Genomic DNA, 15,661 nt, shown 5'->3' on the forward strand with positions numbered 1-15,661 from the left:
ATGTAGCATCAAGGGGTTGTGACTCTGTTCTAGATAGAAATAAAACCACTGGAAGGAGGACACCAGCTGGCATTGGGCATACTGAGCTACAAGCCTCGATTTTGAAAGCAACCACCAGTGCCCTAACTAGAAGGTGGACATTTGGACTGCTTTTAGGGACCTCCAGGCACTGAAACACTGAGCCCTAGGACCCCTTGGTTGAGTTGAGAAGCAGACTGTACCTCAGTGGCATGCCACTGTCCTGGACTCCCACAGACAGGTCATACTCCTGGGTCCACCTCCTTGACTCTCATTGGTGAGACACACCTTTCTGAATGGTTATATTTAGGACAGCATCAGGTTAAGGGATGCAGCTGAACTGAGCCAGAGCCATGGGCAAGGGGTTGAGGGGGCAGTCAGGGATGCTGCCAGCCTTGGGTGAGACCATCCCAGAGGTCTTAATAGGGCTCTCACAGGAAAATGGAAAACTATCACTTGTGGGTTGTTTTGTTTTTGTAGTACTGGGGATTCAACCCAGGGCGCTGGACCACTGGACCTCATCCCCAGCTCTTTTTTATTTTGAGACAGGGTCTCACTAAGTTGCTCAGGCTGGACTTGAACTTTGTGATCCTCCTGCCTTAGCCTCCCAAGTAGTTGGGAGTACAAGGCCATGCACGTGTGGGTTTTAAAAAAATATATTTTGGTCTGGAGATATAGGTCAGTTGGTAGAGTGCTTGTCTTGCATGCACAAAGCCCTGGGTTCAATCCCCAGCACCACATACACACACACACACACAAAAGTGTGTGTGTGTGTGTGTGTATGATTAATCTTTTGAAGAACTCAATGCCCAGGATTTTTGGAGTGGCAGCTTGCCCATTGTTGTTAGATATTAACAACTTTACATTCCTCTTTTAGGAGTGCTTTAGGACCTGTTATCCAGGTATTAGTTCTTCTCCTGAAATTCTGGGTGAAGTTGTTTTGAATCCACCATTTCATGGCCTGTATGGGTCTCAGGCTCTCTCACTTTCCTGGGGTGTAATATTTTTCAGGATATTTCTACCTCTTGGACTACTTTGGAAAATCACTCACACTACCATCTGTTAGTGAGGTGTTGTGGGGGTCTCAGGAAGGGGTCTTATCCCTTCCAGCCTGGGTGTCTGCCAACCCCTGGGCTCCTTGCAGGAGCCCCCACATTGCGCTCCCTGACCATTTGGAGCAATCTCCTTGTTCTGAGACCTCTCCAGCCGGCACCCAGCAAAGGGTTTTGCCAGTTCCCCTCTTTATAATTTAATCCCAGTTGTAAAAATACAAATGTTTTCTCTTTATAGATGTAATTTGCTTTTAAAATGAAATGAATTTCAAGTTCATTTTGAAGAGTTTCTCAACAGTCCATAAAATAAATTGGGTTGTGTCATGGTGGTAAGATGAGACACTGATGTTTGCTGTATTTGTGTTTCCAGTTTCCACCTGGATGCCTGAGGCTGTGTAGATGTGGCTGGCACCCCGGAGAGTGGAGCAGGGGGTGAAGACCCAGCACTGAGAGGAGAGAGCCTTGGATAGGCTTGGGCCAGCTTCCCAGTAAGTAGCTGGTGGCTATTACAGGTGATGCCACTTTACACTTGGGTCCATAGAATGAGCACAAGCTTCCAGACACTCAGGTTGTTGCCCTGAACTCCCCCCCTCCCCCCGGCCATCTTACCCAAGAACTACTATAGAATCTGTAGGACCTTAAAGGTTGCTAGTTGCTAGCCCCACCCCCACCCCCACCCCCACCTCATCTTGAGCAAGGGCAGGAGACCCTCTGCAGCACCTGGACTCGAGGAGAGAGAGCACCTGACGAGGCAGCTGTCCTGTGTTCCAATATTGAGCTGCTCCTGTGGTTAGAAAGTTCTCTCTGCCACATCTGTCTATCTGTAACAACTCTGGCTTCCTAATTTAGGCCCCTGAGACTCAAGGAAATCAGCCAATTCCCTCTCCTACAGGGTGGCGCAACAGATGTTTGGGGACAATATGATAGAGTGGAGAATGAGGATCTGGGGTCAAAGATAGTCCTAACTGAATCCAGGACTTCTGTGACTCATTTTCTTGGGACAACAATATGTACCTCATTGAGTCGTCCTGGGGACTAGATTAAATCATGAATAGGGAGCTGCCTGGTGCTGTTATGTCACCAACTGATTCAACTCAATTCAGATTCAACTCAATTATGTTGAAGGATTATATGTCTCAGTTAAAAGGCCACAGATCAACTACCATAAGTTAATGGACGAGGTCACCAACAAGACTGTCCCCAGGTCAGACACCAGCCACAAGTGGGATCACCAGGCCACCTGCACTTCTGACTGACTTGGTTATAAGTTTGGGGGTTCCCATGACCCTTCTTCAGGTTCAGTGATTTACTAGAGTGACTCTGAGAACCTGAAGTGCTGTACTTCTCATTGTAGTTCTGTCATAAGAGCTATGACAAGAACAGCAAATGGAAGAGACACATGGGCCTGGATGGAGGTGGGACACACGGATCTCTCGTGCTCTCTCCATGTGGAATCTGGGCACAGCTCTCTCCCAGAACATCAGTGTGTTTACCCAACTAGGAAACTCCCCCAAGCCTCAGGGTCCAGAGATCTCTAGTTTTTTAACCAGAGGCCTTCATTACAGAAGCATGGTTGATGGACTCATTTGCCCTTTAATGGAACTGAGCTCCAGCCCTCTCCCTCCTGGGAGCGTGTGAGGTGGAGTGGAAGCTCCAACCCTCTAATCATGAGCTTGGTCTTTCCAGAGTAGTCAGACCTCCCTTGAAACTATCTGAGGGCCCCGGGTGAGTCACCTTATTAGCATAAACTCAGGTTTGAGTGAAAAGTGGTTATTATGAATAGTAAAAGATATTTCTGCTATCTCTTGGACATTTAAAGAATTCCAAGGGTTTTGAGGTTCTGTGCCAGGACCTGGGGACAAAGACCAGATGCTTTCTTTCTTCCATCACACTTGGCCCCACAAACACTGGCCTCTGCTTATCTTCAGCATCCAGCTTGTGAGCTCCTCTTCCTTGTGAGCTTCAGGTTGACATGTTCCCATTGTCTGATCAGAAAACTAGATATTCTCATTGATCTTTTCCTGGATGTTTGTTCTTCCTTTTTGTTAACATAGCTTAAGACTGGATTGGTTCTTTGTGCTAAAACCACATAATTATAGTTATTGAGTGTGCACCTGTTTAGAGTTGAATCACAAGCCACTTATTACTCAAGTTCTTAAAGCTAAGATGATTCTTGCCCCTAAGCGACACCAAATTAGTGCCAAGAGTTAATAACAATTGCTACAGACCAAGCCATTAACTCTGCTGAGCTCTACAACAATCTTTTGGGGGCCATTATTACAATCCCCATTTTATATATTGGGAAACCGAGGCACATAACAGGTTAACTAGCCTAAGATCACACAGGTAATAAGTGGCACAGCTGAGATTTGAACCCAGAGAGTTCTTGTTCCACAGTCTATGCCTTTAACCACTGAGCAGCATGCACACAATTTTTATGACCTTCCCAGCATTGTGGGAGGGGAAGAGGGAGCACAAAAGGATGCCTCTGGTTCACAAAGCCAAAGGGTCTGTCCAGCTGGCTGTTGGCATGGCGATGGAATCAGGGCATCCACATCCTATGCCACTCCCATGGGCCCACCTCTGGAACAGCCCTGTAGGGCTGAGCTCCAAGAAGGGAAGGTGGCCAGGACATGTTGGTGTGGGCTCCTCTCCCTTAGCCCCATACTTATTAGTTCCTCATGCTTCAGAGAGGGGGGAACTGCCTCATGGAGCTGTTCCTGGAAAGGGGGTAGGATTCACCTTTCCTCTGGGTGGAAAGATTGAGCTAGGAACATTGAGTACAGACCGAGCTGGCTCAAAACATTCCAGTCCCGGAGAAGCTGTGGGTTCAGGTGGCTCTGGAGCTGGTGGGCCTGTAGGCCTAGGGAACACAGGGAGCTCGCGACTCCATGCTCATCCAGTGCACTCACTGGGGAGTTGCTTGTTACTTAAAATAAATAAATAAATAAATAAGTAAATTCCAAGATTCAGAGCTTTGGAAGTGACAAAGAGAATTATTTGCCATGATGAGTCACTAAGCTGAGAGGTGTTAGAGTCAAGCTGGGTGATGCCTGCGGAGGAATTCTGGTCTGTAGCGCTGCCTGCCCAGGACAATCTAGTGGTGACTGCACATCTCCATGGCTCCAGTGCAGTCCTATCATGTTTGACCTTGCAGCCCTTTCTTACCCCAAGCTCCAAGCTGGGTGGGAGCCTGATGGAGGTAGAGTATTCTACTTTTGCTACTGGGGAGTAACTAAAGGGACACTTTACCACTGAGCTACATCCCCAGTCCTATTTATTTTTTGTTTCGAGACAGGGTCTCACTAAGTTGGTTAGGGCCTCACTAAGTTGCCGAGGCTGTACTTGGAACTTTTAATCCTCCTACCTCAGCCTCCTAAGCAGCTGGGATTACAGGTATGTGCTACTGTACCCTGTGAGGTGAAGTATTCTTAAGTAGCCCTTTGCATACAGAATTGACTTGAGGCCACCAGGACACTGTCAGTTGCCTATGTGTGTTCTTTGCATAGGTCATTCTCTTCACTCCCTCATTGGTGATGGACAAAATGAGACCCAGAGAGGGAGATGAGTGACAGAATTGGGGCAAGATTACAGGCCTCTGGCTTCTGGTCCAGAGCTAATTCCACCAGAAACATCTGGTTGTTCTTTCTCCATTTAGATGAGAGGAAAGAGTCTGGGTTTAAATGTTACTAAGTGCAACCCACAGTTGTTCTAGTAACCTGCCATATCTGTTTCAAAATCTCTCTTTAGACTTATTTTTTGGCTGCCATGCCCAAAAGATTCCTTCCACCACCATAGTCCCTCATCCCCACCTCTTGTCAAGTATCTCATTGACACAACTGGTAAAGGGGATGCCGGACTGGGGGGGGAGGTGAAAGGGCTTTCATGGGGAGCTGACTAATTAGTGAAAGAGATAAGATGAGAGGTCACAGTTTGATAGCCTTGCAGAAGCGTGTCATGATAACATATGGAGCACCCCTGCTGTCCGAGGCAAGGTGGTGGTTTGAGTGGCCTGGACAGCTCTGGGAAGTGACACATAGCATGAGTTTAGAAACATGAGCCTTTATACCATCTCTTGTCAGGCTTGCTAGAAATGAGCAGCCCCTGGAGTGGATGTTACATTACATGTTACAATCATTAACATAGAGCCTGTAATAATTCACCCCTGACTGCTTATTAGAATTACCCAGGGAGCTTTTAAAAATCCTGATGTCCAGGTCACACTCAAGACTAATTATATTAGAATCTCTGGCATCAGTAGTTTTTAAAGTTCCCTGGTGATTCCAACATGCAACCAAGGCTGAGAACCACAGCTCCAGGCAAGGGCTCAGGTCATCATCCATCCAGCCCTTGAGGGACTCTGCCCATGTGCTTTCCCTTGAACTTGCTACCCACCTTTCCCTAAAGGAAGCATGCAAACAACAATACCAAAACATCTGGGTGTTCTCTGTTGATGGGATGGGCTCCCACTGTTCTCCCTGGGCTTACTTATAGCATCCTCCTCCACCCACCTCTCCTGGGGACACTGCAAGGGATGAGGGTAAGAGTCCTGGCAGAAGAGGGAAGAGAGGCCACAGGCAGCTCAGGGACAACAAGAATATGCCCTACTGACCATCAGCATGGCTTTCTTTGTAATGAATGAGCTGCTGGCTGGAATGAAGGTTAAGGCTGGGACACACAGGACTGCTGAAGCAAGGCTGGAAGTCAAGTGTAGATCAGGACTTGGAGGCCAGGAGGGTTCTCCCAGAGAAGAGAACACTCCATCTCAACAAGGAGGAAGGGCAAGGGAGTGAGAGGTTACGGATGAGAACCTAGGATTTTAATCCCAGTTAATGTTCTTTGTATCTCATACATGTGTTCAAAAACTAACTATGGGTCAGTCAAGGTGCATGCCTCCTTCTGCTGAGAAGGTAATCAGGCCTTAGGCAGAAGGCTAAAGCACTGCGGTGTTAAAATGGCCTGACCCAGACTGAAGGGCCAGTAGAGCTGACACACAGGGGGAGATCAGCGTAGCCAAAGTTGCACAGCTGGGAAGTGAAGGCTAGACCTGTAGCCTTATTCCTCAGAAGGGCTCCATTATAGCAATAAAAGGCACATCCTAGTTCTTCATTCATGCATTTAAAAAAAGTGCTTGAGTAGATAAAATACAGTGGTTGTCCTCGTTCTCACTGCAGGGATCAAGCCTCAGTATGTGGGACTCTGGGCACAACATGGCTCCCTTCAAACAGTATTTATTCTTTTTTCTTGATATATACTTAGTGGGGTTTGGGAGAGAATAAATTTTCCTTTAATAAAAATCACATACCTATTTTAAACTTGGAAAGAGGATCTGATTCTGCATTAAGACACCTTTTACTAAAACAGTGATTCCTTCCCAGAAGGGTGAGCACCAAGCAAAGTGTCTCCCATCTTTTAGTGTTCTTTTGTGGATTTCCCCACCATAATTTTTAGGAGGCTTATAAAAAGGATTTACATTTATTTATTTTGTGGGTTGCTTTGGATCTAATCAGGCCTCCCACATGCTGAGCAAATGCCCTACCACTGAACTACACTCCACCCCCATAAGAGGCTTACATTTTAGATAAAATACTGAGTCCCAGTAAATAGCTTCTACTATGTGGGTATGCATTATAGAAATGTTCAAAAAGATTTGCAGGTCATGATTCCACTGGGAACTATCTACTTCAACCCCAGTGTACCCAGTTAAGCGGGTCCATGTTTTCACTTGGCTCAATGCTGCATTAGTACCCCCTATCCATCAGCACACCTGGCAGGGTCCTGCCCTCTAAGTGCAGCTTACACCCCGCCAAGACTAGCTGCATTCCACTGTGAAGCCTACCAAACCCAACCCTCTGCCTTAGGGAGTGTGTGTCTCAATCGGAACTAACATCATGCTTACCCCATCTCTTCTACAGGGTTCCAGGAGCAGATCACAGCCCCAGCAGGAAAATGAGTGAAGAGACTGTCCCCGAGGCCACCTCCCCGCCGCCCCCGCAGGGGTCGCATTACTTTGACCGCTTCTCCGAGGAAGACCCTGAGTACATGCGCCTTCGCAACCGTGCGGCAGACCTGCGCCAGGACTTCAACCTGATGGAGCAGAAGAAGCGCGTCACCATGATCCTGCAGAGTCCGGTGAGTGGAATCTGACGCAGCTGGTCAGGGAGATGGAAGAGGAGGTGGGGAGGGGAGGGGAGGGGTGGGTTGATTCTCCACGGGACCCAATAGATCAGTCACTCCTCTTCCGGTGCCCAGGTTGTAGGAAGTTAGACCCGCTAAGCAGGACAAAGTGTGTATTTGATTCTCTCCCTGATCACTGGTATTGGCCAAAGCTGAGTGTGTACGGGCAATTTGGCTCAGAAAGTGGGAGACAGACAGGAGCCCTGCCCTGTTTCCTATGACCCTTCGGAGCCTCAGTTTCCAGTTTTCCTTCCCCTCTCTACTGAGAACTGTAACCACGAACAGACAAATCCACATCACCTGGTGGCCAGCAGAGGGCACCACGGGGAAGGCACCGCCATAGAATTCATCCTTGAGGCAGGTAGTGCATGAGGACTGCTGGTCTGATGGATGACTGAAGTGGGGGCCATTGAGCTGGGCGGAAGAGCAGAGTGGAGGGAGGCAAGGAGGAGTCTGGGAAAGTAGAGCATGGGGCTCCTTAGGAAACAGCCATGAACACTGAGTGTTGGGGACTTCTGGATGGAGTGGAATCTCCAGGTGCTTGGCAAGATGGACACAGAAGCCTGTGCCCAGCTCTTCCTCAGTCCTAAGTGGGATTCAGGGAGCCAGGGCACCTATGAGGTCTGTATGCCACCACGGTGGGGGAAGAACAGTGAAAGCTCACACCCCACAGATGAGCATGGAGAGAATGGATCTGAGGTTTTAGCAGTATTGTGTGGGGAGCCTGGTGGAAGACAGCAGGTGCCAAGAGCATTGGCATGAGGAGTTCCTGGGGAGATCCCCAGAGTATGACTATAAGGGGTGGCAGAGTCAGATAGCACCAGACCTGGTTTCTGGGCCTCTGGCAGGAGATGAACTGGAGGAATTCTGCTTCTTTCTGTGATTTTGTAGAATTGCCAACCTCAAATGTTTCCTGCTGCCACCTGGTGGGCAAGATGCCAAGTTCATGGCCTTGTTGTCTGAGAAGCTAGGCTTAGGGTAGTGTATCAGAAGTGGAAGTGACCTCAGAGGTCATTAGATCCTTCAGCCCTTCCTTCTTTTCTTTTTTTTTTTAATTATTGTTATTAAGTATACGAGGACACCGAGATCCAGAAGAGCCATAGGCATAGCTAATGGAAATCAGGATCACTGCCCACAGGGCAAAGAGAACACGGAGTTCATTCCCAGCGTCTCCTTGGTGCTCCCCACAGAGCAATCCAGGGAGACTTCCGAGGGCCACTGGAATTGCCCCTGGGACCCAGGAATCCCAAGCATGATCCTTGCTTGGCTGACCTAGGGGCTGGGAGTGGGTACTTGACAGAGCTCGTCATTCAGTACCTAGGGTGGAAGGGCCCTCAGTTCTCACATGTGAGAGACTCTGAGAGGACCAGCACCTTGGGGTCTGCTTCAGTCTTTCAGGGAGGAGCTGGAAGGCCTCATCCAGGAGCAGATGAAGAAGGGGAACAACTCCTCCAACATCTGGGCCCTGCGGCAGATTGCGGACTTCATGGCCAGCACCTCCCATGCAGTTTTCCCAACATCTTCCATGAGTACGTGGGTGTCTGGGGAGCTGCCAGGAGCAGAGGAGGAGGGGTGTGATGGGGAAGAGAGGAAGGAGCATGGAGAAGAGAAGCAGCTTGGTTGCCAGGCGACAGCACCAGCGTGCGATTGCATTAGCAGGCCTGGGGGAGATCAGCAGAAGCCAGGGAGGTGCCTGGCTCTGTTTTTGATATTGCTGCAATTAAAGACTCACAGAAGAATTATCCCTGATGACAGAAATGGGAGTGGTAGAGGTAACTTCAGGGGATGAGAGGCAGCCATCGAAGCCATTGTCTCTATGCTGCATTAGACAGGCCAACTGAACCCGATAGATGAGCCAGAGGAGCCAGGGCTAAGCATGAACCCACCTTCCTGGGCTGTGTATGAAGCTCTGACCATGACCTTTAACAACAAAACATCAAATATAGGATGATGGTTGACAGTTAGGAAAATAATCAAGAAAGATTATCGTACTGTGTTCTTGAAACCTGAAAATGATGACTATCAATATTTTGATGTATATCTTTTTAACTTTTCTCTTAGCATATAGATTATGCAAGTAAAAATATAATCACATTATATATATCATTATAATAATATATTCTAACTAATTTTTTACATAATAAAATATGGTTCTGGTCAGACACAGTGGTGCACTCCTGTAATCCCACCTACTCTGGAAGCTGAGGCAGGAGGATTGCAAGTTAGAGAAGGTCAGACTGGGCAATTTGGCAAGAACCTATCTTAGAATAAAAAATTAAAAGGGCTGAGGATGTAGCTCAGTGGTAGAGTGGTAGGGTGTGTCAGTAACTCATATGTACACAATTTGGTTCTGCAATGTAATTTTTGGTGGATGTATGCTATTTAATCAATTTTCTGTTATTGGACTTTTAGATTATTTTCAGTGCTTTACTATGATAAAAAATACAGTAAACATCCTGATTTAAAAAATCTTAGAATGTATACTTGACTATTTTCTCTTAAGTTATAAAATGTAGATTTGCTGGATCAAAGCATATCCACGATTTAAGACCTTTGTGCATATTGGCAAATTTTTTACTTTCTCCATTCTGGAGAAAGAAAGATAAAATCAACTTATGTTTCCAGTGGCAATGCGACAGAGTGCTCATTTCTTCACCCTGATCTGTAATATATCTTAGCATTAATTTCATCATTCTGATTTGACAGTGATAAATAGTACTTTGCATTTTAATATGCACTTATTTTATTACTATTGAGTAGATATATTATGCATTTTAATATATATTGGATGTGATTTTCTTTTTGTAGTAAGTTGCCTATTTGCATTCTTTGCTGATATTCCTATTAGCATATTTTTTCATACAGAACCTGGAATCTTTATAATGAATTCTATTTCCCTGCTATCTACTAAACACATTGCAAGTTTTTCCAGTTTTCCTTTGCCTTTTAAATTCTTTCATGGTATTTTCCATCTCTAGAATTCTTTAATTTTCATGTGGTTGAATCCATTACTATTTTCCTTTGTGTATTCTGTTTTTGTTGGCATGCTTACAAAAACCTTCCCATGTTTTATCATCCCAGGGAACAAATGCCCTTAATTATTCGCTTGTCATTTTTTCCTCAAACATGTGTTTATTTTTTAAAATGCCTTCAGAATTATTTTGTCAAGCTCTGCCCTGTACGCCTCGTCTACCTTAAACAATTGATTTTAGAATTTTTCCTGGGATTAGATGAGTAGATTGATTTGGTAGAGAATTTATAAGTGTGTAATTTATATTAAAATATAATCTCCATGGGGGAAAATTGTATGTTTGGTTCTAGAATACTGTATTCTAGAATAGTGTCCTAGACTTAAAATAGCATTGGGCAAACAGGAGGCTCTTTAAAACTATTTGCATGAATTGATTAAATCTTTTCAGATATGAGGGGTGTTTTCTCCATATATTTAAGGTCTATTTTCATATGGTCCCTACTGATGTTAATCCCTGAAACTTTGTCACTTTAAATGAATCTTTCTGTATTCAGTTTTCTTTTTGATTATAGCTCTCACTTAAGATGGATAGATAGATAGATATGAATTATCTTGGGGTTTGTGTATAGAACATCACATATCTGCAAATAATGTATATTTTTGCCTTTATCATTCCAAACACCTTCCCATATTTTATCATCCCAGGGAACAAATGTACCCTTTGGCTTATTATTCCAGCTTTTTCATTTCATCCACTAGAACTTTCAGAACAATGTTAATAATAGATTAGAGAGTAATCATCCATGTCTTGTTTCTGACTTTAATGGAAATTCTTTTGCCACACAGTTTGAGGTAATTATTCTTTCTCATGCCGAGGAAATATATTTTTATTCTAATTCATTATAGGTCTTCCTCAGAAGTGGTTGTTGCTGCATTTGAGGGCATTTATTGATTTTTGTTTCCTTGATCAGTTGTTGTGATGAGTTATAGATTTCTGAATACTGAAATCTTTTCATTCCTGAAATAAATGATTCCTGGTCTTGATATATTCTTTTCAAAATACTTTGGATTTGATCTGATGAAATTTTATTCAGGATCTTTTGTATACGTCTTCACATGTGAGACTGCTCAACAGTTCACTTTTGGGGTGGTCTTAATCCAGTATTGGGATTCAGGCTGTGGTTTCCTAACATGATCCAAGGTGTGCTTACCTTTCTTTTTGCCCTGATGGATTTTGAATGCAATAGGAAGTCTTTGTTCCTTAAAGTTCATTACTCATTTATAAAGCCATCCAGATCTGAAAACGTTTTAGAGGTTTTTTTTGACACTTTCCCCTCAGTTTTATCTTTGTTTTTGCTGCTTATTGAGTAAATTTTTGTCATATATTTCATATAAAATTATTTACTTCCTGGATCTTTTCAAAATCATCAGTTGCTATTTTGACTATCTTTTGGTGGTGCTAGGGACTGAACTCAGGGCCTCAGACATGCTAAGCATGTTCTCAACCACTGAGCCACATTGCCAGTCTCCTTTCTTCTTATTCTAAAAGGTATCAGAGATTGTGTTTTCTCATTTCTAATTGGTTGAATCCATGTTCTTTTTGTTAACAATATTGGATTTTATTGCATTATATTTGGAAAACATGGCCTATTTAATTTCCGTGTCAAGGATTTATTGAGATTTTTTTTCCTGTGGGTGTGGCCTAATGTTTTCAAATGATATATGGTTATAGGAGATCTCTAGGGCATAATATTTAACCCATATTTCCATTTGATTTTTTTGTATAAAATGGAAGTTGTGTTGTCTTCCACTGTATTTGATTTCTGTCAATTTCTCTTTGTATTTATGATAGTTTTTCCTTTGTATATCTTAATGAAATATCCAAAGCACAATTATTCATTATAGCTGTAGTTTTATTATGGATTATACCTTTAATCCATATAAAATGACCTGAAAAATGGTTTTCTTTGCCCAAGAGAATATTGTTGTATTTTGATGTTAATGTTGTGTCCTCTGTTTATTTCTGTTTTTATTTGCCTGATGTACTTTGGATCTTCCTTTTATTTTTACCTGTTTTGGATCACTTCAATGTTTTTAGCCTTTTTTTTTTTAACCTCCTATAGAAGCATTGTCTCCTGGCTTTCTATGGCAATAATAGAGAAACTTGAGACAGATTCTTTTTTGTTGTTGTTCCTTTGGAGCTAACCAAAAGTTTTCTTCTTCTTTTTTTTTAAAGATGTTTCTAGATTTTCCCCTAATCTATGTAGTTCATAAATGTTATCTGTAAATATATAATTTTTATGGACTGTTTTGGTCTAAATTATAGTAAGGTCTTACAATTTGTATACATAAACCTTTATTTCAGTTTAGAAAAATTTTCTTCTATTATATCAATACTAATTGTCTAAACCCAGGCTCTCTGGTCTTTGTCTCTGGTTTTTCTCTCCCACGTCTGTCTGTCTATACTCCATCATTGTCTTCACGTCTCTGTCCCTGAACTTTTACTTTTGAGAGACAAATAGGGCTGACCGGTATTCCCATTGCCTCATCAATCAGCATCTGCTAGGGAGAAAGATGGATGCCTGAAAATACAATGAGTACATGTCCAGAAGTGGGTGTGGAGAGGAGAAGTTGTCAGGGTCATGAGTTATTCTCTGTGTAGCTCCATTTGTCTTAGATTTTTTTTTTTCATAGGTGTGCTCTTCACTATTGTCTTTCAGGGAGGTCACTGAGTTTCCATCTGGCCCAGTTAGACCTGTGTCATAAACATGGTGTTCAACCAGACTCACTTATGGAGCTGGTCAGAGTAAGAATCCTGTACATTAAGATCTGAGAGCAGAGGTGTGGGAACTCTTGTAGAGCCCTGCTGTTCTCATCTCCTGCCCCTGGGTCCTGTGGGTGGAGGAATCCTCACAGTTGAAACTCCTCAGAGTCAGGGAAGGGAATTTTGTTTGAGACCAAACACAGAAGATGTGACGGAGTGAATGTTTTCAGGCCTATTTTGGCCTCTTGGCAACCCTAGAACTCCACAGTTCTTTGTAAGAGAGGAATTGAAAGAACGGGGATATGAACCCTCTCTCCAGTAGGCCCACTTGCCTGGCTTTGCCAAGACCTGATGTCCTTTCCTTTTGCTGCTAGGGATGAAGCAAAGAGGTAGTTTCTTGTGTGGGAAACCCACCTACAGGACGGGATCTAAGACTAGTCAATTTTGTATTAGAAATCCTTGACTTTGGAGTTTTGTCGTTGCTCTTGCTCATCTAACTGGGACTTTAGAACACTGTCCCTGGCAATGCTGCATTCAGTGGACACATGCCCTGGGGGGGTGGGGGCATCTCATATGGTTGATACAGGCCCTTTGTGGTGGTGAGGCCCACCCTCACATCGTCAGACCATCTCATTTTAACTAATGGCCAATATGATACGGGAAATACATCACATTGTAGTCGACGCGGGGGTTACAAATATGATAAAAGTTTCCAAAGAGCTTTTTAGTCCATTAGAGTTTTAGTGGGGAGCTGGGAGAGGCAGCTTTGAGAGACTCTCAGGCAGACATCATTGTAAGCTAGAATCCTTGCTTATTGATTCTCTTATTGGTTCCTAGACACTGAGTCATCCAAGTGCAGGGCATTCAGATTCCTTGTTCTACCTCCCCGAGTGAGGCACTGTCATCATGGTTAATGGAATGGACTGGACATCAACTCCGAGACTCTCTCGGTGTTCTGAGGATGAGACTGTCAAACCTTCTTGGCCTGTTTCCAAGTCTCTTGCTTCTCCAGAAATTTCCCAGAAGGAACCATCACATAAAAAGAGTCTATGTGTGCAGAGAGGAACAGACATGCCCTAATGGTAACCTCAAACACATTGGTCAGCCTTGACTTCAGGAGTTTATGACTCCTGAAAATGACTCAAGAAAGTCAAGGAATTTATTTCCCAACTGACTTGGCTTTCTAAATTACAAAAAAAAAAAAAAAATTGTTACATGATCTAGCTAAAATGGCATGATAATATCAGATCTAATGACTGGTAACTTCTTCATTAGAGCTAACTGATGAAATAGACCTTTATTTCCACTCAGAAATTTATTCTTGTTTCTTTAAAATTAATTAATTAATTTTAATTAGGTAAGTATGACATCAGAATAAATTTTGATTCATTGTACACAATTGCAGCACAACTTTTCATTTCTCTGGTTGTATATGATGTAGCGACGCTCCATATGTGCAGTTATACATGTATCTAGGGTAATGATGTCCATCTCATTCCACCATCTTTCCTGCCCCCATATCCCCCTCCCTCCCCTCTGCCCCATCAAACTTCATCCATTTTTTCCAAGTCCATTGGGTATAGACCAAGGAGTGGGATAGCAGGGTCAAATGGTGGTTTAATTCCAAGTTTACTAAGGAATTTTCATACTGCTTTCCAGATTAGTTGTAGTCCCTATTTGCTGTCCCACCAGCAATGTGTGAGGAATGTGCTTTTTCCTCCACATCCTCACCAACATTTATTGTTGTCTGTATTCTTGATAACTGTCACTCTAATTAGTGTGAGATGAAATCTTAGAGTAGATTTGATTTGCATTTCTCTAATTACTAGAGATGTTGAATATTTTTTCACATATTTGTCGATTGATTGTATAATCTTCTGAGAAGTGTCTGTTCAGCTCCTTAGCTCATTTATTGATTGGGTTGTTTGTTATTTTGGTGTTAAGTTTTTTGAGTTCTTTATATATCCTGGAGATTCATGTTCTATCTGATGTGTGTGTGGCAAAAATTTGCTCCCAGGATGTAGGCTCTTTCTTCACCACATTGATTATTTCTTTTGCTGAGAAGAAGCTTTTTAGTTTGAGTCCATTCCATTTGTTATTTCTTGATTTTATTTCTTGTGCTTTAAGAGTCTTGTTAAGGAAGTCAGGGCCTAATATGATGAGATGAAGATTTGGGTATTCTTGGTTTTACTCGATGTCCATTCTTAGGGTTTATGGTAATCTTGGCATTCTGAGAACTCTTTATTCTGTGATCTGAGTGTTACCATTTTTTAAAAATCAAAAGCAATGCCATGTTTAGTTAAATGAGCAGAGGACTTTATGGACTTTCTATGGACTTTCTCCCTCTGGATGAAGATTAAAGAATATTGATTGCCTAGGGATGTTTCTTGTATAGCTGTAAGAATTTGAAGAGGCTTAGTGCAGGAATAGGAGGGTTGAGCTGACGGGAGCTCCTGACCCTGAGAGCTGTCCTATCCCTACTGCTGTCCCCTGCAGACTTTTCCATGATGACGCCCATCAATGACCTCCACACTACTGACACCCTGAACCTGGCCAAGGGGGAGCGGCGCATGCGCTGCAAGATCAGCAGTGTCTACCGACTCCTAGACCTCTATGGCTGGGCCCAGCTGAGCGACACCTATGTTACGGTGAGAAAAGCACCTGGAGCAGGATGGGACA

General features: G+C 43.6%; 1 protein-coding gene across 3 annotated transcripts in view; it reads left to right on the forward strand.

The window, feature by feature from the left end:
• The window catches only part of Add2 (adducin 2), a 115,531-nt gene that overhangs the window by 62,703 nt on the left and 37,167 nt on the right, over positions 1 to 15,661 (forward strand). For all 3 annotated transcript variants that reach the window (XM_058575101.1, XM_046432387.2, XM_046432386.2), the window contains exons 2-5: positions 1,441 to 1,558; positions 6,986 to 7,202; positions 8,638 to 8,776; positions 15,479 to 15,630. In XM_058575101.1, the coding sequence (XP_058431084.1) occupies positions 7,020 to 7,202; positions 8,638 to 8,776; positions 15,479 to 15,630 (474 nt within the window). In that variant the 5' untranslated portion in view covers positions 1,441 to 1,558; positions 6,986 to 7,019. The remainder of the gene's footprint in view (positions 1 to 1,440; positions 1,559 to 6,985; positions 7,203 to 8,637; positions 8,777 to 15,478; positions 15,631 to 15,661) is intronic.

This window comes from Marmota monax, unplaced genomic scaffold, assembly GCF_021218885.2.
Source record: "Marmota monax isolate L192 unplaced genomic scaffold, Marmota_monax_Labrador192_F-V1.1 WCK01_AAM20220418_F8-fsc00106, whole genome shotgun sequence".
Lineage (NCBI taxonomy): Eukaryota > Metazoa > Chordata > Mammalia > Rodentia > Sciuridae > Marmota > Marmota monax.